Below are 23243 nucleotides of genomic sequence, written 5' to 3' on the forward strand. Positions count from 1 at the left end.
AAGCTCCAGAATCACTACTATTCCCCATCGAACTAACATGGTTCAATCGTTGCCTTGCCATACCTTGTATTCTCTTTTCTACTCCAGGTTAGGTGTCTAATTTGTTAAATAGGGTTTTTCAATCTGGTTGCTGTGATTTAGGATATAACAACAACACATTTGGGGATTTAGGATTTATTTTATTTTTAATTTCTTAAAATTGTTTAATCTATTTATTTAATAGAATTGTCATGTCAGAGTGCCATCTTGGACACTAACGAGACAACTAGGATCGATCACTAACGCCATTATCCATCAATGGACATTTGGTTAGATTCGACTAACGGAAGTTATCTTTTGTGAATACTAAGTTGCTTTTAAATCTTTTATAATCAGTTTTATCACCGTCTCAATCTTTTGTGGCCAAATTTAATACTCTAGTCAAATATTTTCTTTTGTTTTTTTAAGTGTATGTAATGTATAATATTCTCCAAGTTAATAATTACTAAACATAATTTACCATTTTACCTTAATTAAATTAGGGAAAACATATTGTAATGATTGGATGAAAATGTATTCCAGAGATTGAACCAGGTGATGAATTTTACAGCATAGAGAGCATTACAGATGACATAAAAGAGGAAATAGGTTTTACTCCAGGGATTAACTGCAACATGGATTCTGAACATAATAGCTGGCTCTACCAAGTTGACATATGCATCAATGCTTCTGGTTCAGATCTCATTTAGTGTCCTCTACTACTTCCAAAAAGCAAATTTGGTTCACAAATTCAATTATCAAACTTTAAAAAAATTTAGTTATTGAGCAACTAGATAGCACGTGCTTTAATTTAATTTGTTTGTTGTATTTGTAACTTAAAAATCTTTACATTATTTTCAGCTTTCTTCTTTCCTTTGCATGAACTATTTCTAGAAATAAAAGTATAATAAGGGTTTCCCTTATCTTCCAGTGAAAATTCTAGATGAGTGCTTAGGTTGCTATTACATGTTCAACAAGGACTTTAATGCTAATTTCCTTTATTTTAGATTTTAATTTGAACATACAATTTTAAATAAAAGATATTTCTAAAATAAGCTCAACTAACTCTATATGCATTAGATATGCTACTCTTTTGATTCATTGGATTTCATAATATAAATGAAAATAAAAAAAAAGCTATAAAATAAGAGTGTTGAAAAATTTTAATAAATATAGAAGATATTAGAATATAAATAATTTTTTAATATAGAGCACTTTAAAATAAAAAAATGCAACATTTTTTTTAAATAAATATAAAACATATAAATACATAAAAATATAATTTTTTTTATTCATTAAGAGTAATTATTATGTTGTAAATTTTATAATAGTAAAAATTCATATTAAAATGTTATTTTTAATTATAATATATTAAATATAAAATAATTCAATTTTATTTTACATTACTTGACGGATACAATTTTAAATATTGAATAGTAAGAAAATTTGGGTAGTGCATGCTCATAAATTATATTATGGTAGTTAACTATTTAATTTTATTCATATATCATCAATTTAATCAGTTATACATGACAAAAAGTTATACCATGCAATATATTTATTATGAATTTCTTTTCATGCTCGTAAAAAACAGAGATGTAAATGAGTTATAACTCAAATGGCATAGTCTCCCCATACTCAATTAAGAGGTCACGGGCTCGAGTCTCTTATCTTTGGTTAAAAAAAAAACAGAAATCCATACACTAGTATTTAAAAAAAAAAGATAATTTCTAATCAATTAATACGTAATTTATCCTCTATGACATGTTAATTTTTTATTTAGTCACTAACTACACTATTAATTTGGATTTTTCAAATTTAACCAAAGTTAATATTTAGGATCACTTTATAATTAAGTTATTCTTTAAACGTATACCCTTATTGTATAATTAAGTTTATTCTTTAAAACTTTTTTTTTGCCTCCTTTTTTTGTCAATGTTAGAAGTGAGACTCGAATAATTCGAGAACTCTAGGTGAGGAGGGGAGATTATGCCATTAGACTATAGTTCAAATGATATAGTCTTCTCTCTTTTTCGCCTCCCTTATCCGTCCATTTTCTGCATCTTTGATTCAATGCTTCTCTGCATATTTAAAAATTGGATAATGATATATCTTTCTACATCTACTTTTTCTTAATTATTTTATCATTAAATTATTGTTAAAGTTGCAAGTGTGAGGAGTATAAGGAATTAGTCCTACGTCGAAAAAAATATAAATAAGTGAAGAGTATATAAGATGAGAAACCTATTAACTTGATGCTTAAAGATTTAAGTTGGATGTGACATTTTCTCATCTTGTATTCTCTCATTTTGATTCCTCTATGATAACGCAACACTCAGTGCAAAATGATAAAAATTTACTTTTATATTTATTTATTATTCAAAATGATGAAATTATTAATGAATGCTAAATAAAACAAGTTTGAACTAATTTTTTTATTATCTTTCTAATATTACTATTTTTTCGAATCATATTATTTTGATTTAACCTCCAAAATTCTTTTTTATTTTGTTTACTAAACAACACAGCACAAATGATGATAAATTGAGATCTCTTTTAAAATTCATTTACTTTACTATTTTGCACAGGCAAAATATTAATGACATGGAATTATTTTCAACTCTAATTTTTTATTATCTTCCTTATATTACTGTTTTTTCAATTATATCATTTTGATTTAACTTCCAAAATTTTTTTTTATTTTATTTGCCCAACAACATAGCACAAACAATAATAACTTGAGATCTATTTTAATATTCATTTACTTTACTATTTTGTACAGGCAAAATAATAATGATAAGTAATTATTTTTAACTTAGGTTGTTTATTATTTTTAAATTAGTAGAATCTAGTATTGTTTAATGAGTAATAATTATACATTTATGTTTGTAATTGCAAATACAATTTAAGTGCTCACAATTTAGATGGCTTTCCTTTTATTCTATTTAGGTTTGTGATATATATTCCCAATCAATCAATTTGATTGGTTTGATATTTAGTCCTATATATTGGAAATTTTGATTAGGAGAGAAACAAATAGAACGACAAAAATGTAATACCATTGAAATTTTTCTAAATTTGTATGTAGGAATCTAATTTATTTTTTATTATATTTTACGAGGCACATCACAAGCGCAAGACCCTATCCTCTATTGTTCCATCTTTATCTTTAGTGCAAATGGCAACCTATAGCAATCAGATTCTTAAGGATTTTGTATTGAAAATTCTAGCAAAATTACATGTTAAGTTTGAAGCGATTTAGTTACGTACATAAGTTTTGGCTAAATTTACTTGAGAATTCTAATTTCAAGAACATATACTACGAGAATTTAAAATCTAAAACTGCTTATTCATCGTTTCTCCTTCTATGGAGATATTTTCGTGATGGAAACGTCTATGAAAATGATGTGCATTTGCTTTCTGGAGAAAGGTATGAAAACATGGTTACGTTAGTTTTGCCAAGTCTGTTTGAAGAAATTGGTTTTTATAGAGTTATAGACTGTGTTAATGGTATCATATGTCACTATGAAGAAGATGGTCTTAATGTAAAAATAAGACTTTGAAATCCAAAACTGACGAGTGTAAAATTATTCCGCTAGGTATTACTGATGATGAGCCCGGCTGCTTTGATCGGCGTGTAAGTGTTCATGGATTTGGTTATGATAATGTGAATGATAATTATAAAGTTATTCAATGTGTATATTATATTTATGGTCCAATTTTTTTTACAAGAGCTTGTTCTAACAATTTGAAAAATTTATAGTCTACAAAATAATTGTTGGAAGAAACTTGATCTTGAAATGACTAAGAAGGAATATATACATGATGCTTCTGTAGCATACTTGAATGGAGTATGGTAACGAGTATGTCACTAATGGACTTGAAGAAGAACAAGTACTTGTGTCACTTAACCTCAGTACCAAAACATTTCGAACCACATCAATTGTTTGGCTGCAAGAAAATGATAATAGCCCTATCAGAACTTTGGCAGTGCTCAATGAGTCTGCTACTCTGATTTTCTCTTTTGCTAGGAATAATCGCATTGAAATATCCATTTTGGGTGAAGTTGGTGTGAAGAAATCTTGGATGAAACTTTTCATATTTGAACCCTTTTCATTACAACTTTGTCATCCAATGAGAATGGACAAATGTGATCTAATATTTTTTTATCAGAAACTACAACAGTGAATTGGCTTTCTTTGATGTCATCACGGGCAAAGTAATTCACAATATTAATATCAAAATAAGTATGTTTAGTACATGGATTTATAAGGAAAGCCTCCTCTCTTTCATCAAAGAAATTAATTGATTAGTAAATATACAAATTTAAATGTAAGATATACTTAAATCGGATATGAAAAAAATATGTAAACTTTTTAAGATGAAAACTAATTTTAATATTCATGTTAGTAGTTAAAATTGATTTGATAAGTCAACTTGTATTACATTTTAATATTCTAAAATGGTCAATTATGTTTCATATTTTAAAAAATATGACTCTTGGTGTTAGAAAATAATAAATTTTGGATATTTAAAAATATGCTATAAAAGAAGCTATAAATATGCTACTCTTATGATTCATTGGATTTCATAATATAAATGAAAATAAAAAAAGCTATAAAAGACGAGTGTTGAGGAATTTTAATAAATATAGAAAATATTAGAATATAAATAAATATTTTTTAATATAGAACACTTTAAAATAAAAAATGTAACATTTTATTTTTTTAAAATAAATATAAAACATATAAATACATAAAAATATAAATCTTTTCTATTCATTAAGACTAATTATTATGTTGTAAATTTTATTATAGTAAAAATTCATATTAAAATGTTATTTTCAATTACAATATATTAAATATAAAATAATTAAATATTATTTTAAATTACTTGACAAATACCATTCTAAATATTGAATAGTAAAAAAATTTGGGTAATGCATGCTCATAAATTATATTATGGTAGTTAACTATTTAATTTTATTCATATATCATCAATTTAATCAGTTATATATGACAAAAAGTTATAATATGCAATATATTTGTTTATTATGAATTTCTTTTCATGCTCGTATAAAACACAGATCTATACATTAGTATTTAAAAAAAATTAATTTTTAACCAATTAACATATAATTTATTCTCTATGACATGTCAATTTTTTTATTTAGTCACTAATTAACTACACTATTAATTTGGATTTTTAAATTTAACCAAAGTTGGTTGATATTTAGGAATACTTTATAATTAAGTTATTCTTTAAATGTATCCTCTTATTGTATAATTAAGTTTATTTTTAAAATTTTTTTTTTCTTTTTTTTTTCAAAGTTAGGAATGAGATTCAAATAACCTGAGATTTCTAAGTGAGGAGGAAAGATTATGCCGTTATTATAATTCAAATGGCATAGTCTTCTCTCTTCCTTGTCCGTCCACTTTCTACATGTTTGATTCAATGCTTTTCTACATCTTTAAAAATTGGATAATCATATATCTTTCTACATCTTATTTTTTTAATTATTTTATCATTAAATTATTGTTAGGGTTGCAAGTGTGAGGAGTATAAGGAATTAGTCTTAAAAAAATATGAATAAGTGAAAAGTATATAAGATAAGAGACGTATTAACTTGACGTTTAAAGTTTTGAGTTGAATATAACATTTTTTCATCTTGTATTCTCTCATTTTGATTCCTCTCTGAAATCTTTTGGTAGTAGCGCAAAATGATAAAAATTTACTTTTATATTTCTTTATTATTCAAAATGATAAAACTATTAATGAATGTTAAATAAAACAAGTTTGAACTGATTTTTTATGATCTTTCTAACATTACTATTTTTTCAAATCATATCATTTTGTGTTAACCTCCAAAATTCTTTTTTATTTTAGTTGCCAAACAACGTAGCACAAATAATGATAAATTGAGATCTCTTTTAAGATCCATTTACTTTAGGAAAAATTATTGTAAAGGACCGTTAGGAATATTTAATTATTAAAAAGGATCTTTAATATTAAAATTATTAAGAAGGACTAAATCTTTTGATAATATTTAAGAAGAAGAACCAAATCTTTCTATAAAGAGACAAATATATCTTTAATTATTTTTTATTTATTTTTTATAATTTTTATATTAACAATTTTTATTTTTTCTAAAATTTTAGTAATTTTTATTATTTATTTATTTATTTGTTTACTTTTCTGATCTTTTAGCTTTATTTTTCTCGTTGGGTAAAGATCACAAAAATAAAAAAATAAATAAAAATTATTAATAAAAATTATTAAAATTTTTAGAGAAATAAAATTTATCAACATAAAGATTATAAAAGGTAAATAAAAAATAATTAAAGATATATTTATCTCCTTATAAAAAAATTTAGTTCTTCTTCTTAAATATTATAAAAAAATTTGGTTCTTCTTAATAATTTTAGTATTAAAGGTCATTTTTAATAATTAAATCTTCCTGACGGTCCTTTAGAATAATTTTTCCTTTACTTTACTATTTTGTACAGGCAAAATATTAATGACATGAAATTATTTTCAGCTCTAATTTTTTATTATTTTCCTAATATTATTGTTTTTTCGAATCACATAATTTTGATTTAACCTACAAAATTTTTTATTTTATTTGCCCAACAATATAGCACAAATAGCAATAACTTTAGATCTATTTTAAGATTCATTTACTTTCCTATTTTGTACAGACAAAATATTAATGATAAGTAATTATTTTTAACTTAGGTTGTTTATTTTTTAGAACTAGTAGAATCTAGTATTATTTAACAATAAACTAAGCTTAATGAGTAATAATTATACATGTATGTCTGTAATTGCAAATCAAGTGCTCACAATTTAGATCGGCTTTCCTTTTATTCTATTTAGGTTTGTGATATATATTCCCAATCAATCAATTTGATTGGTTTGATATTTAGTCCTATATATGGGAGATCTTGATTAAGAAAGAAACAAATAAAGCGACAAAAATGTAATACCATTAAAATTTTTCTAAACTTATATGTTGGAATCTAATTTATATTTCATTACATTTTACGAGGCACACCACAAACGCAAAACTCTATCCTCTGTTGTTCTATCTTCATCTTCAGTGCAAATGGCAACTCATAGCGATCAGATTCCTAAGGATCTTGTATTGGAAATTCTAGCAAAATTACCTGTTAAGTCTTTGAAGCGATTTAGTTGCGTGCATAAATCTTGGCTAAATTTACTTGAGAATTCTAATTTTAAGAGCATGTACTACGAGAATTTAAAATATAAAACTACTCACTCATCGTCTCTCCTTCTATGGAGATATTTTCATGACGAAAGAAGCGATGGAGACGTCTATGAATATGATGTGCATTTGCTTTCTGGAGAAAGGTACGAAAACATAGTTACGTTAGTTTTGCCAAGTTTGTTTGAAGACAATGGTTTTTATAAAGTTTTAGACTGTGTTAATGGTATCATATGTCACTATGAAGAAGAAGGTCTTGATGTAAAAATAGGACTTTGGAACCCCAAGACCGACCAGCGTAAAATTATTCCTCCGGGTATTACTGATGATGAGCCCGGCTTTGATCGGCAAATAAGTATTCATGGATTTGGTTATGATAATGTGAATGATGATTATAAAGTGATTCAATGTGTATATTATATTCATGGTCATACTTTTGTAGAAGAGCCTGTTCTAACAATTTGGCAAATTTATAGTCTAAAAAGTAATTGTTGGAAGAAACTTGATCTTGAAATGACTAAGAGGGAACATATAGATAATGCTTCTGTAGCGTACTTGAATGGAATATGCCACTGGTGGGGTAGCGAGTATGCCACTAATGGACTCGAAGAAGAACAAGTACTTGTGTCATTTAATCTGAGCACTGAAACGTTTCAAATCACATCAATTGTTTGGCTGCAAGAAAATGATGATAGTCCTATCAGAAGTTTGGTAGTGCTCAACAAGTCTGTTACTCTGATTTCCTCTTTTGCTGAGAATAATTGCATTGAAATATCTATTTTGGGTGAAGTTGGTGTGAAAGAATCATGGGTAAAGCTTTTTACACTTGAACCATTTCCATCAGAATTTTGTCGTCCAATGAGAATGGGCCACAAATGTGATCTAATATTTTTTATCAGAAACCACAGCAGTGAATTGGCTTCCTTTGATGTTATTACGGGCAAAGTAATTCACAATATTAATATCAAAACAAGCATGTTTGGTACATGGATTTATAAAGAAAGCCTCTTCTCTTTCATTAAAGAAATTAATTGATTAGTAAATATATAAATTTAAATGTAAGATATATTTAAATGGAGTATAAAAAGAGTATGTAAACTTTCTAAGATGAAAATTAATTTTAATATTCATGTTGATAGTTGAAATTGATTTGATAAGTTGATTTGTATTACATTCTAATATTTTAAAATGGTCAATTATGTGTCATATTTTAAAAAATAAGACTCTTGGTGTTAGAAAATAATAAATTTTAGATATATGAAGTTTAATGAAAACAAATGGGATAATTGTCCATTATACAAAGGTGTTTGCTACGGTACGTTGATAAATTAATACGTACTGATACGTTTAAAATATGAATAAATAAGAATAAGATATGTGGAATTTATTTTCCATGTCAGTATTTAATTTTTTTTTTTTAAATATATAGTATATCACCACTTTTACTAAAATACCCTTTTAATTAAATAAAAATTAAAAATATTTATTTATTTAATTTTATAAAAAAATTTAAATATCATTTCTTTATTTGATTAGACAAAAATACCCTTTGAATACCCCTATTCTAACAGCTCCTCCCCAAATCAAAAAAGGAAGTTGAAACAGAAACTCTAGCTTCTCCACCACCCCGTCCGTCGCTCTCAGGCACTACCATCGTCGTCTGGTCATCCGTGCTTCTTCCTCCTTCAAGAATCGCAGCTTCTTCTTCCTCGACCTCTGCGCGTCAGTTCCTGGTATTCATCTGCTCCATCGCGCTCCTGCCGCCGTCCGTCGGGCGCTCAGTCACCATCGTCTTCGTCTGGTCGTCGCAGATTCTTCCAACCCACCACTGTCTTCTGAGTTGTGTTCGTCGCCTGGCCTCTGTCTCCGTCACGATTCTGCCCCCCTCTTCTCAGGCTGCTCAGAAGAAAAACCCATCTCCATTCCAGTTTCCTTCCTTCGAGTTCAGAGAGCAGAAGCTCAACCAAGAAAAAAACCTTAGACTTTGACGGTCAGTTCACTGCTAACTTCTTCTGCGTTTTTTATTTATTCCATTTTCAATGATTATTTGATTACTGAATATTTGAATGTTTTGTGTTTTAATTTTCTATTGAATGATTATTTGATTACTAATGAGCTCTAGTTCTGCTGTGTTGCTATTTTTGTGTGTTGTGATATTTTTTTGAATGATCTTCTGCTGTGGTGCTGTTTTGTGTGTTGCTGTTTTGCTTTTTTATGTGTTCTTTATTTTTTATTGACATGCATCTGAGTGATATCACCACTGTAACTTAACTACTTGCTCTGTTGATGTGCTTTTGATTTCTGAATGTCATGCCACTTGTTATGTTGCTGCTGCTGATTTAGTGTTTTTTAACTTCTGAATCTGCTGTTTTTGAATTTTTGTTGATAGATTTATTGATTTTAGGATTTAGGGTGATTATATGTTGCTGTATTCTAATTTTAGTTGCTTATTGTTGTTGATTTCTGGCTCTGTTTAGTATGTTGTGCTGATTGTTCTTGATTTTTGGCTCCGTGAGTGTTGTTCTGTTTTTGGTCTATATTTGATCTTGTTCAAATTTCATGATTTTGTTACTGTCTCCTGAAAGTTGGGTTTCTTTTTCTAATATGCTTAACATTAGAAAGATTTGGAAAAATTTGTTACTCTTTGTTAAGTATGTGCTGAAACTTTGTTAAAATTTGCCTGAAAATTTTGTTATAAGATAGATAGATAGATGGATAGATAGATAGATAGATAGATAGATAGATAGATAGATAGATAGCTTTTGATATGAATATACAGTGGTTCCTCTACAGCTATTGATCTGGTTGATGAAGCCACTGCCAAACTGAAAATGAAAATTACTTCTAAACCTACTGCACTTGATGAGATCAACCGGTCAGTCTTGAAACTAGAGATGGAGCGACTGTCTCTAACAAATGATACAGATAAGGCCTCAAGAGATAGGCTAAATCGTCTTGAGACAGAGCTCTCTCTTTTGAAAGAGAAACAGGCTGAGCTCACTGAACAGTGGGAGCATGAAAAGTCAGTAATGACTCGAATTTAATCAATCAAAGAAGAGGTGTGTTATTGTTATTCAAGTGTTCACTCTCTTGTTTAAAATAGATTGATGAAATGTATGTGAAATTTGTTTTGTACTCGTGTTTATATCAACTTAAATAACATGTGCTAGTAAACAGGTGGAGTTGGTGATTATAATTGAATATAAATTTAATCACGTAAAAGATTATTGTAAATTGAACATCAATAGCAGATACTCATCGCTGGTTAATCTACATATGCAGATAGACAGGGTGAATCTTGAGATCCAACAGGCTGAGAGGGAGTATGATCTTAACTGTGCTGCTGAATTAAAGTATGGCAGTCTGAACTCCTTGCAACGGCAACTGGAAACTGCAGAGAAGGAATTGGATGAATACATGAGCTCCGGCCAGTCTATGCTGAGGGAGGAAGTTATAGGAAATGGTATTGCTGAAATTGTAAGCAAGTGGACAGGTATACCTGTTTCAAAACTATAACAATCAGAGAGGGAGAAGTTGTTGTATTTGGAAGATGTGCTCCATAAGCGTGTGGTCGGTCAAGACCCTGCTGTTAGGGCAGTAGCTGAGGCAATCCAACGGTCAAGAGCAGGTCTTTTGGATCCTCATCGTCCAATTGCTAGTTTCATGTTTATGGGACCAACGGGTGTGGGAAAGACAGAACTGGCTAAGGCACTTGCTTCCTACTTGTTCAACACAGAAGAAGCACTTGTAAGAATCGATATGAGTGAGTACATGGAAAAGCATGCAGTTTCAAGATTGATTGGAGCTCCACCTGGATATGTTGGGTATGAAGAGGGAGGTCAACTTACTGAGACAGTTCGCTGCAGACCTTATGCTGTTATTCTGTTTGACGAGATCGAGAAGGCACATGCAGATGTTTTCAATGTATTCCTTCAAATCTTGTATGATGGAAGAGTGACCGACTCGCAAGGCTGCACAGTGAGTTTTACTAACACAGTTATCATTATGACCTCGAATGTTGGATCCCAATACATAATCAACACTGATGATGAGACCGAGTTGAAAGGATCAACTTATGAAACCATAAAGCAGTGCGTACTGGACGCAGCAAGAGCTGTTTTCCACCCAGAGTTCATGAACAGAGTTGATGAGTATATTGTTTTCCAGCCTCTAGATCGTGAACAAATTAGTAGCATTGTGAGGTTACAGGTAATTTAACTACCAAGTACATTTTCAGCTACACTTGAAAATTTCTCTTATGTCCAAATTAATTGATGATTCTCATCAGGATTAGTGTGCTTGATCAGTCTATGATTGATGCTAACTACATTCTTGACCTGTTAAAATTCGAAGTTTCATCTTACAGTCGATGGTCTAACACACTCCTCCTCTTGTCAATTACAGTTGGAGTGCATGCAGAAGAGAATTTCGGACAAGAAGATGAAAATCAAGGTGACAGATGCTGCTATTGAACTTCTTGGAAGTCTAGGGTATGATCCAAACTATGGTGCAAGGCCAGTAAAGCGAGTGATTCAGCAGAATGTAGAGAATGAACTTGCCAAGGGTATTCTTAGAGGAGAATTCAAGGATGAAGACACAATCTTAATAGACACAGAAGTCACAGCGTTTTCCAACGGCCAACTTCCCCAACAAAAGCTTACTTTTAGAAAGATTGAACCTGATTCAGCAGAACCTTCCACTCAAGACAGCTTGGAACCTTTTCCACAGACATCTTAAAAGGCATTATAGTTCCTTATCGTATCACATACCAAGTATCACATAATTTTGAGTGTATATTGGTTTTGTTAAACCGATTGAATAATGATCCTGGTATAGTTTGCATCAAATATATAGTAACAAAATTGCTTAGTGACCAATGATCAATACAAATACCACACTTCATAATTCACACTTGTCTCTCAAAAGTATTATAAATATTTATCTAATAACATATCTACTGTGAGATTAGTAAATTAACCCATCATAATTCATGATGTTAACAGTGCTAAATATGAACAAGGCTTAGTTTGTTTTTAAGCTGTGCCGAACTTGGACGTTAAATTACAGTTTTGGTCACACATTTTCCCGACTGCAGAACTCCGTTACACAATAATCAGCTTTACTTTTAATCCCGTTCTTCTGTCAACATATTCATTTTCTGAGATGTGTTCTTTCTTATCCTTTAAAATATTTGTTACACTTTCTAATATATCTTTCAATTAATAACAACAACAAAACTTTAGCTAACTGGATGAGATTGACATATCTTTCTGGGTGATTATTAGTTTCATGTTTCTTATATGCTTTATTTGATTCCAGGATCTGAAGTCATTCTCTTCATTTATCATGGCTATTCTCTCAAGGTATTTCCATTTTTCATTGTTTCCCATTGTAGTTAGAAATTGTTGTGCTATGGGTAATTTGAGAGACTAATATGTTGTTGGTTTCTCCTTGAAGTTCTCATCATGAATCCTTGAAAGCTCAGAAAGCAATTAATGAGGTAGACTTATCCCCTTCAGATGATTGTTGACTTGTATTGTAGTTTTATTGTCTTGATATAATTTAATAGTTCCTGATTTTCAACAGCTTTTTGTAAAGTACAACATCCAATTTTCTAGAGTATCTAAAAGCTTTTTTAGGATATCAGACAAAGACAACCATACTTGTGGACTGGGATTTTCATATTTGGTTTCTCAGATTGGCTCTATGAGTTTTGATTCCACAGGCTTGCATTGGCGGTAAATGGCAACTCATTTGGCCTTCTTTCTTTTCATATTTGACTAGGTTTTAAAGTTGTTTAACACTCACTATAGATTGAGATGGCCTGACACATGCTTTAGGCTTTGTTTCTTCACTACTTTTGTTTTATCTTATTCATCTTTAGTTTGCTTTCTGCTTTACATCTTTTTGACTTGTAAATGCTTTCTATTTTATAATTTTGCACATTCAAAGCCTTGGCTCAATAAAATACTTTTCTCTTTCAGGTATAATTTAATGGCTAACAGAGTTTTGCTCTTGCTAGCTTTGGCTTCTCGGAACCACCCAAATTCATCAACTAGAATCCTGAGTGAAACAACTGGTTTGTATTGCTTGTTATATACTTTTGAATCCTCCTTTGTGCTATCTTTTGTGCATTGTGTTTACTATTTATGCTTTTGCTCGTATAGGCCACTTTTTGAAGAATTTGAAAAGTCAACTTCCTCAGACAAGGATACTTGCAATTTCGGCTTTGAATACACCTTAAAGAAATCACCGAACAAGCTGTCACCTGGTGAGAAATCTGCTGTACTCGAGGATTTGCAAGGCAATGCCAAGTCATCCCTTGAAGAAGCTTTAACTCACACCTTTAATGGCTGATATGGCTAGAACAATTTTGAGAGATTCTGACAAACACAAAAAAAAAGTGTGTTGCATGTCAGTGGTTTTTCTTTTTCTTTTTCCCCAACCTTGTTTTTGTTTTAGTCTATTCTTTACAGTTCATTTTTGGTGCTTGACCCTGGTGCCATTTAATTCTCTGGGGCCAGTCCCTGTACTTTTAGGTAACAAATAATGGAAAAAAATTTCCTTCTTTGTATGCTACCATTTTTGTTGTATGGAATACAATTTTTTTTCTCCTTCTCTGTGGCAAGAACAAGGTGTCCCCATTTATGTGTGGGATTGATTTTAATTGAATGTTGTTATGACCTTTGGTTGTAAGTTTCAAGCTTGTTCACATCAATACAACAATAAAGTTACAAGCCATGATTTTTAAATTAGTTACATGCTCATTGTAATGTTCATTGAGAAGATTGTGCATTAAAATATGCAACTAAACAAACAAATTTAAGGGAAAATATTTCATAGAATAGCTTCATATGAAAAACCATTATATGTAAATCAAATTCAGCTAGCTAACTTAAGAGTTCAAACTTGTTATGCATAATAGTAATAATAATATACAAAATTATTGCTAAAGTAGAAATGGTAGAGCCTCTTAGTGTCATCATCCTTTACCATGTCTTCCCTCCTTTTGATTGAAGAAGTCCATGCATGCGACCTAGATATATAATAATCTTACATAATACAGTTTCACATTTCCATGCATACACCATTAAAATAGTTGGTTGACATCTCTAATAATATATATTTTGGTTGTAATTTTTGTTACAAAGAGAAGTTACAAAATGTAACATAAATAACCAATCACAGAGTAACACGGCAGCAACTACAAAAAAAAAATTGTTTTTGCCATTTTTATGTGAGTCTCCCCCTCCTGAAAATTAAAGTTCCTCCACTCATTTTACAAAGAATAGCTAGATAGTGACATAAAGTCTTACTTGAGTTCTTATATTCTGTGCAATCTGTACAGGGAGTATAATCACTTCCAAGATAACTTATAAACAACTAGGAACTTGGCTTTTTTTAAATAAACAACTTTAAGAGTTGTATACAAGAAAATTGCCAACCAAAACCAGGAAGCAAACAGTAGATACCAGAAAAGTTGTATACAGTAAGTAAAAGAGAACAGGACCTATTCATTATAGAGCTCAAAACCGGTAATGCTAAATTGGTACTGAGAAGTGGCACTTGAATCTGAGTTGGCTAAATTAAACAGCTCCTCAAATCAACAAGAGAGTTTGCTGTATGAGTTTTCACCGGTGATCAAATTGTTATGAAATATGTGTATTGTGACAATCCTGAAAATGAAGGCATATTAGAGAAAGGCACTTGTCTAAATTAGTGAACAGTACCAAGGAAAAAAACCAGGACAGATGAACATAAAATTGCACGATAATCTTTCACTTACTTTTTACCCCAGAATATTATCATGGTAATAAATTTGAAGAAACCTAAGGCAAACTAATGGATCTTGTTGCTTAATTAGGCCATTATTTTATTACGATTCATGCATTACATACTTCCCTCTTCTATTGTTACTTAACCGAGTCAACCAAGTGCAAAACTATTTTTGTGAAATAAGAAAATTTGTACATATTATAATACAACCTCCTAAGTGCACTGATATCACTAACTACCTTAGTGGAAATAAGCTATCAGTTAAAGTATATCATGCAAAAACAAACTGAAATTATGAAGTAATGTACAATATGAGCATGTATGTTGTGAGCAGGGAAGTTAGACCATACAAATGAGAAACATTAATCTTTAGTTAGTATTTGATGCTTGAACATTTGGTAATCCAATTGCATTATGTTTTAGCAACATAAGAAGAAAAAATATCTCTTTGCATTTTTAATGTTAAAAGTTTACATATTCATATATTCTCTTAACTGTTACTTTTATCATTATCATATTTATTAATTTCTGAATTTGTTGTTATTTACTGGCTTCCTTAAAGTTATATGAACCATTACAATTCTGAATGTCCATTTGCATTCAAGATTTTATTTTCCTTCCAATGGTTGGAGTCATCTTCTATCTATATTATAAAATTTAGAGATATGTGAAATGTGAATGGAAATAAGACTGGCTGTATTTTCCTTTCGGAAAAGTTCTGCATACAAGTGATTAGGGCTTGTAAGAATTACAAGTCAATTAACCCCTAATCCCCCAAAACACGCTGCAAGTACTACGTCACTTACACGCGCTATATATAACTACCAAATTTAAAAGATTTGTTTCCTTCTTCGTTCTCCTTCTTTTCAAATTTGCTCGTTCTTCTTCTCGCGCGTCTTCCCCTACTTTTTCGATCGTTCTTTTCTCCTCCTTTCTCACTGGTTTGTTCTTCGTCATTGACGTTAGTTCCTCTCTCTGTAACTCCAGCTTCGTTTTCTTTTTGATTTTCTGGTTTCTGAAATCAAAGTTTGAACTCGTTTTGAAGATAATGGATGATTCAACCTCAGATTGTCAGCTGAATCAAGGCGAAGTAGATTATGAATTTGAATCTAACGTAGTTCCTGAGGTTTGATTTACATACGATTACTTTGAATTTTTTGTTATTTTAGTTGAGTTGTTATCGTTCGGGTGTATTAGATCAGACATGATTGGGTGTATTTTTTGTTTTTGATATGGTGTATTCTGCAGCCTCTCTCTATTGTTGATGACCAGTTTGTTCCCAAGGTTGGAATGACCTTTACCACCCTTGAAGATGCTGGAAAAGTTTACAGGAACTACGCCAAGGCTGCAGGATTTTTTACAAGAGTTTGGAGCACAAATAGGAAGGGAAACGAGATTAAGAATCAATTGATTACATATAGCAGAGAGGGAAAATAGAAATCTAAAATATCAATTGATTTCAGGTAATGTTTGTTTAAAATCTGCAGCAGAGGTGTAAATTTAATTTTTTTTGGGTGTATTTATAGTCTGTGTTTGGGTGTATTCTGCAGATCTCTATGAAGACCGTCATATATGGGTTCTAATCTATCTGGATCACCACTTCTGGGCAGGGATGAGAAGCACACAAAGGAGCGAGAGCATGCATTCTTTTGGGTGTAAAAGCAGTGTTCTTTTGGGTGTATTTCTGAATTTTCTTGTATTTCACATTTTACATATATATACATATATATACTTCAGAATCTTGTTTTTATGTTATAAAATACTGTTTGTTTTTTTTACAACGGTTTAAGGGTTTTAGGTATTAGGGTTTAGGGTTTACAGTTTAGGTTTTAGGGTTTACGGGTTAGGGGTTAGGGTTTAGGTTTTAAGTGTTTAGGGTTCAGGATTTTAGGGATAAAGCATCAGGGGGATAGATTTTTGGGTGTATATTCAACTTTTTTTGGGTGTAAAAAATGGCAGGTTATGGGTGTATATTTGGTTTGATATTTTTCTTCATATTATAGTACTTGTAATTCATACATTTTGAATACAGCAGAGAGAGTTTAATTATTGAAAGAAATTTTACAATAAACTGGATTATAATTGAAAATTTTTTACAGCATGAGTTCAATTTGTTACAGGACTATATAACATTTACATTAATCAGTGTCAATATCCTTAGAATCTATCTGACAATTTGGTGATGCACCCTTAGCGGCGGGATGTGCATCAGGCCACCAAATCCCAAATCCCTAACAATTGGTTTCTTCTCCTCGCTCATGTTTCTGAATTTCTCACTTAACAAATGTGTTGCACACTTAAGGTCTTTGATTTGCTGTAAACAAAGCAAAATTATAGTCAGATATATTTCTATTATATAAAACTGATTTCATCTAAGACATATATTTGTTCTTACATTTTTTTCAGCTTAGTTTCTGCCTGCCATTTTTTCTGAAATGAAAAATACACCCATAGATATCAGTAAGATACACCCATAGATATGATTCAGATACACCCATAGATATGAGTCAGATACACCTATAGATATCAGTCAGATATCACTCAAACATGCATTAATATACAAGGTCAAGCAATATACACCCATGGACAAGCAAATATTAGAACAGTTGCAACTGTTGACTATATTACAGTATATCAGTTCAGAAATATACACCCAATAAATTATGCTATATACACCCAACAAAATACTCAATATACACCCACCAAATCACGCAATATACTCCCAAAAATCAGTTACCAGAAGAACTAGAACAACAAGAACAGTAACATCTAAAACAACTAAGAAGAACAGAATAACCTAGAAGCAAGAATAACAGTAAAACCTAGAACAAGTAGAACATTAAAAACTGTAAAATGAGACCTAGAACAAGAAGAACAGTAAAATCTAGAAGAATGTAGAAGAACAGTAAAACCTAGTTCTTCGTTTTCGAAATGTGAAAAATATACAATATAAGTAAAATAGTAACGTAACGCACCTTGAGTATTATAACTTCGTTTTTTTCTGGAGATTGTTGATCGAGAGTTCTATGTTGTGTTGATGGAGAGTTCTAATCTTCGCGACGAGTCCTATCTCTGCAGTTTGGAATGTTGCTCGAAAACGAACGGTTTGTGTTTTCTTCGAAGGGCTTGGAGAAGTGGAAGAGTGCGCCATTAAGGAGCGTTATTTTGCGAAGAGCAACCGTTGAGTGGGGCGCGTGTAGTTTACGTTCCATTCAAAGAGAGATGAGTGCGCGTGTGAATGAAGTGTGGGCTGGGAACTTGTATAACTTGTAGGGCCTTTTTGCTTGTATGTGTAGCAGGCCCGTTTTCCTTTTGTCAATTGGGGGTTTAGCTTGTTTGCTTTTATTTGATCTAAATACCCGAATGGTGTATATGTTCAGTTTACAATTTTTTTTAATTCATTCAGGGGAAATAAGCTATCAGTTGAAGTATATCATGCAAAAACAAACTGAAATCATAAAGCAATGTACAATATGAAAACTGTAGAGATAAATATAATAGGGGGTGTTTGAGCAAGACAGCAACAAATTGTAAGCCCGGTCATATGAAAACTGTAACATACACAAGTAGTGCATAGAAAACAAAATAGGGGGTGTTTGAGCAAGCCAGCAACAAATTCAAGGTTCGATGATAATCAGTAACAAATTCAACTCTGATGATTTTTAGCAAAGAAAAAAAATTAAACTCGGTGATTATTCAGCAAGACAACAACAAATTCAAGATTCAATCACTAACAAATTAATTGATTACCAATTCAACATCATCTCAAAATACAGGGAGAAGGGAATCTGGGAAAGGGAGAACAGGGAAAGTGATGATGCATGGACTTACCAACGGCGACTGGGTGACGAAGAGGATCCGACCCCAGAAGAGGACGAGCAACGAAGCAATTGACGACCCTACGACGGTCCATGATCCACGGCGACTCGCGACAGCAAGTACTTAAAACCAGAAGACGATGAGCGACGACGATCTGATGAGTGCTTCTGTCGTCGACGAGGAGGAGCCCAGGGAAGGCCGTGAGACGTTGAAATGCCGGCGACAAGACGAGAGCAGCAACGAGACGCTGGTGAGTGTGAACGAGTAGAGAATCTAGTGAGATCGAGAGAGACTCTAGTGGCAGTGAAAGAGAAGAGACAGTTTGAGTCTCAGAATTGGGAATGAGAGAGACGTTCGTTGAGAGTGTGCTGGTGAGAAATCCGGGAAGATGAAGACACAAAGCTCTGTTCTTTTATTTTTTTTTCTCAGTTTTTCAGATGATTTTTTGGTATGAATAATTATAGATGAAGGTTGCGTGAGAACCCAGTAAACAAAGAATAAAGTGATTTTGTTTAGTACTTTTTAAATTTATTTAATTTTGTTGGTATGAATGATTGATTAGGATTTATAAAAAGACAAATGATTTTGTTAAATGTATTTTTATTTTTATTTTTTAGATTATTTAAATTTTAAAATTATAAAATTAAACACTTTAATTAATTTAAAAGAATAATTTTTGTCTAATATATATAAAAAAGGTATTTAAGTCTTTTTATAAAATTAAATAAATAAATATTTTTTATTTTTATTTAATTAAAATGGTGTTTTAATAAAAGTGGTGATATACTATATATTTAAAAAAGAAAAAATTAAATACTGACGTGGAAAATAAATTCTACATGTCCTATTGTTATTTGTCCATATCTTAAACGTATCGGTACGTATTAATTTATCAACATACCGTAACAAACACCTTATTCAAATGGCAGTGCGTTCTGCATCACTTAGCAGTTTCAGAAAGCCCCTTTACCTAGGGAACTTGATGATTCGAGATTCTACCAATAACGGCTTCTATACTGAAACCTTAAACATATACACTTCAATGGTTTCACACACTGGTGGGCATGGGAACACCTTCACTTACCCTTTGCTCCTAAAGGCCTGTGCCAACCTGGGTTCCATGATTCATGGGACTATGATTCATGGCCATATTCTGAGACTTGGCTTCCAAGATGACTTATTTGTTCAAACTGCACTTGTTGGCATGTATGCTAAGTGCACTTATGTTGAGTGTGCACGCCACGTGTTTGATGGAATGGCGCACAGAAGCGTCGTGTCCTGGAACTCCATGATTTCGGCTTATTCTCGTGGGTTTTTTATGGATGCGGCATTCAGCCTCTTGAAAGATATGTGGGTTCTTGGCTTTGAGCCAAGTTCGCCCACATTTGTTTCAATTTTGTCAGGTTGTTCGGATTCAGATTCAGATTCCTTTAGCTTTTGGTGGCAAGGGATGTCGATACATTGTTGCTTGATCAAACTTGGACTTGTGTATTCTCAAGTTACTTTGGCCAATGCGTTAATGGGAATGTATGTTCACTTTAGCCAAATGGAGGAAGCGAGGAAGGTTTTTGATTTGATGGATGAAAAATCAATAATTTCTTGGACAACTATTATGGGAGGTTATGTGAAAGTTGGCATGTTGCGGAAGCATATAATTTATTCAATCAAATGCAGCATCAAAGTACTGGCATAGATTTTATTGTATTTCTAATTCTTATATCTGGTTGTATACAAGTAGGAGATCTCTTATTAGCTTCATCCGTTCAAGCTTTTGTACTTAAATGTGGATGCGATAAAGAGGAGTTCATTGAAAATTTGCTAATAATTATGTATGCAAAATGCAGTGACCTTGCATCTGCTAGAAGGATATTTGATTTGATTATCAAAAAGAGTATTTTCTCATGGACATCAATGATTGCAGGATATGCCCATTCGGATCACCCATTGGAGGCATTGCATTTGTTTAGAAGGCTTGTACGGACAGATTTTAGACCCGATGGACCAACCGTTGCTACTGTTATATCAGCTTGTGCTGATATAAGATCAATTAGCATAGCACAAAAGATGGAAGATTATATTTCTCTAAATGGATTGGAATTCGATCTACAAGTCCAAACATCTCTCATACACTTGTACTCCAAGTGTGGAAGCATCAAGAAAGCCCAAGAAGTATTTGAAAAAGTGGCAGATAAAGATTTAACTGTTTGGTCTTCCATGATAAATAGCTATGCTATTCATGGGATGGGGAAAGAAGCGATTGACCTATTTCGTAAAATGACAACTACAGAAGGGATAATTCCATATGCTATTGTTTACACCAGTGTTTTGCTGGCTTGTAGCCATGCAGGGTTAGTAGAAGATGGATTGAAGTACTTCATAAGTATGCAAAAAGATTTTGGAATAACTCCTAAGATAGAACATTGCACTTGCTTGGTAGATCTTCTTGGTCGAGTTGGCCGGCTTGACTTAGCATTAGATACGATTCAGGGGATGCCCTTGGAAGCACAAGTGCAAGCCTGGGCTCCCTTGCTCAGTGCTTGTAGGATCCATGGTAATGTTGAGCTTGGGGAGATTGCTGCTGTCAAGTTACTAGAGCTTAGTCCTGGAAGCTCTGGAAATTATGTATTGATGGCTAATTTGCACACCTCATTCGGGAAGTGGAAGGAGGCGCATGCAATGAGAAAATTGATAGATGGTAAAGGACTGGTTAAAGAATGTGGGTGGAGCCAGGTTGAGATCGGTGGTAGATTTCATACATTTGCAGCAGGAAATCCGTCACGTGTTCAGTTGGCCAATATCTATAAGATGCTAGAAGATCTAAATTTTACTCTTCAAGAAGGTAGCTATGCAGGACAAGCTGTAACAATGAATAATGACCCGTAAAAAAGAACCACCTTTGAAGACATGAGGTTATACAACAAAAACTTTTGCTTCTGGTCATGTCAATTTGTAATCTTGCATTTATAAGATTATGCCAATTTCAAGTGATTCTTACCCTACTACATGATTTGTCTCTGTCTCCTAGAACAGATGTTATTTCATTTTCTCCAAATGAAGAGACCAAGGAAGCACTGATAATAGTACGAGACTTCACCATCAATAATAATGATGCTTCAGTGTTCTTGGATGCTCAACATTGCTGCATCATGAAAACCAGCTTAGATTATCTCTCCAGTTTGTCTGCTAATGATGGTTTATCAGGAGCAATGAGAGCATTGATATCTGAAACTTCAACTGTGTTTGCACATTGTAGTAGTAGCTACATTGAAGCAAATATGAAAATTGAGTCCACTGCTTCAGAACTGTCGAGAGCTGATAACTTAAAATCTGACCTTGAAAATAACAAGAATCAGTTCAATGATATGGTGGCGTCAGAAAAAGAGCTGCAGCAAAAGTTGGCACGTTTGGAGGAAATGAAAAAGGAGCTAGAAAAGCAAATCAGAACTACTAATGCCAACATCATGGCTTCTCGAAAAGAACTGAACACGACTCGAAAGAGAAAGAGAGGTGTTTATGTGGAAGGAAAGGCACTCAAAGCTCAAATGGATGTGAAGGAGAAAGTACCACGTTTGCAACATGAGCATGACTTGGCAAAGGAAAACCAGGAAAAAATCAAAGCTGAATGGTCAGAGTTTGGAGAAAAAATTAATAAGATTGTTGTAAAGTCAGCTGTACAAGATTAGCGAGAGGAGTTTGGTTATTATATTCAAAACACAATTCTTTTATTATTAACATTGTGATTGAGTATCTATTTTGTTTTGCTCAACTTGGAGTTGAAATTGTTCCGGTCCTCATTAGCCCAGTTTCATACTGATTCCTCTCGCTTCATCCCAAGTATAAAGTTTAACTTTTGTATGGTGACTATTGTTTTTATGTGAGATTATATGCGTGTTATATCTCTAACTTGCACATATTTGTAAAATCAGGCATTGTCAGCAAAGGTAGTCATTGATGCACATTCTATACGAAATTTTGGGAGGCCTTTGCTTCTAATATAGCCACTTAATATGTCTATTTCCAAACTGAAGCACAGGCTTCTTGAGCTTCAAGAAACTCATCCCCAAGAATGACCAATGAAACTGTTTAGAAGGCTGTAAGTGCTTGTCTTTTTATTGAGTGTGTTCATTGCTCATTGTGTCTAATTCGATATGTTGTATAAATCATTATGCTTGTACTCATTGCTCCCATTGTTTTTTTCTCAGGCTGCTGCCTTGAAAGGTTCTAAGGCTGCTTGCACTAGAAGAACCAACTCAATTTTCTGTTTCAGGTGTTGATTTTTTGTTTGTTATATTAACAAAAGGGTGCTTTTATAACACCTTCAAATTTATAATTTTATATAGATTTATAACTATTGAATGATAATTAATAAAACAAGTCTATACTTAATAGTTAATACTATAATTTA

At 31.9% G+C, this 23243-nt stretch overlaps 2 protein-coding genes and 2 pseudogenes across 5 annotated transcripts; all 4 read left to right on the forward strand.

The window, feature by feature from the left end:
- The first annotated feature begins 3196 nt into the window (after positions 1 to 3196).
- Positions 3197 to 4327, forward strand: LOC148566300 (F-box protein CPR1-like; annotated as a pseudogene).
- A 2796-nt stretch (positions 4328 to 7123) lies between these two features.
- LOC148566301 (F-box/kelch-repeat protein At3g06240-like) lies at positions 7124 to 8278 on the forward strand. Its single transcript, XM_088486349.1, has one exon. The coding sequence runs from the start codon at positions 7124 to 7126 to the stop codon at positions 8276 to 8278; it is 1155 nt and encodes a 384-aa protein (XP_088342475.1).
- Positions 8279 to 8510: 232 nt separating this feature from the next.
- On the forward strand, positions 8511 to 13452 carry LOC107641443 (chaperone protein ClpB3, chloroplastic-like; annotated as a pseudogene). Its single transcript, XR_015883385.1, has 10 exons — positions 8511 to 8558; positions 8815 to 8965; positions 9084 to 9233; positions 10037 to 10302; positions 10526 to 11452; positions 11648 to 11983; positions 12563 to 12606; positions 12701 to 12743; positions 13228 to 13322; positions 13411 to 13452. The product of XR_015883385.1 is annotated as a chaperone protein ClpB3, chloroplastic-like (transcript).
- A 6308-nt stretch (positions 13453 to 19760) lies between these two features.
- On the forward strand, positions 19761 to 23138 carry LOC110262439 (pentatricopeptide repeat-containing protein At4g14820-like). 3 transcript variants are annotated; one of them, XR_015883604.1, is made up of 3 exons: positions 19898 to 21747; positions 21869 to 22931; positions 23041 to 23138. XR_015883604.1 is itself a non-coding variant. In XM_088488488.1 (3 exons), the coding sequence occupies exons 1-2, from the start codon at positions 20507 to 20509 to the stop codon at positions 21719 to 21721; spliced, it is 975 nt and encodes a 324-aa protein (XP_088344614.1). In that variant the 5' UTR covers positions 20330 to 20506; the 3' UTR covers positions 21722 to 21747; positions 21869 to 22006. The 3 variants fall into 3 exon arrangements, 2 of the variants coding, with proteins under 2 accessions (XP_088344613.1, XP_088344614.1); XM_088488488.1 differs by lacking the exon at positions 23041 to 23138 and having other exon boundaries at positions 20330 to 20519; positions 20760 to 21747; positions 21869 to 22006; XM_088488487.1 differs by lacking the exon at positions 23041 to 23138 and having other exon boundaries at positions 19761 to 21747; positions 21869 to 22006.
- Positions 23139 to 23243: the final 105 nt, after the last annotated feature.

Source organism: Arachis ipaensis, chromosome B5 (genome assembly GCF_059453495.1).
Source record: "Arachis ipaensis isolate K30076 ecotype BB chromosome B5, ASM5945349v1, whole genome shotgun sequence".
Classification (NCBI taxonomy): Eukaryota; Viridiplantae; Streptophyta; class Magnoliopsida; order Fabales; family Fabaceae; genus Arachis; species Arachis ipaensis.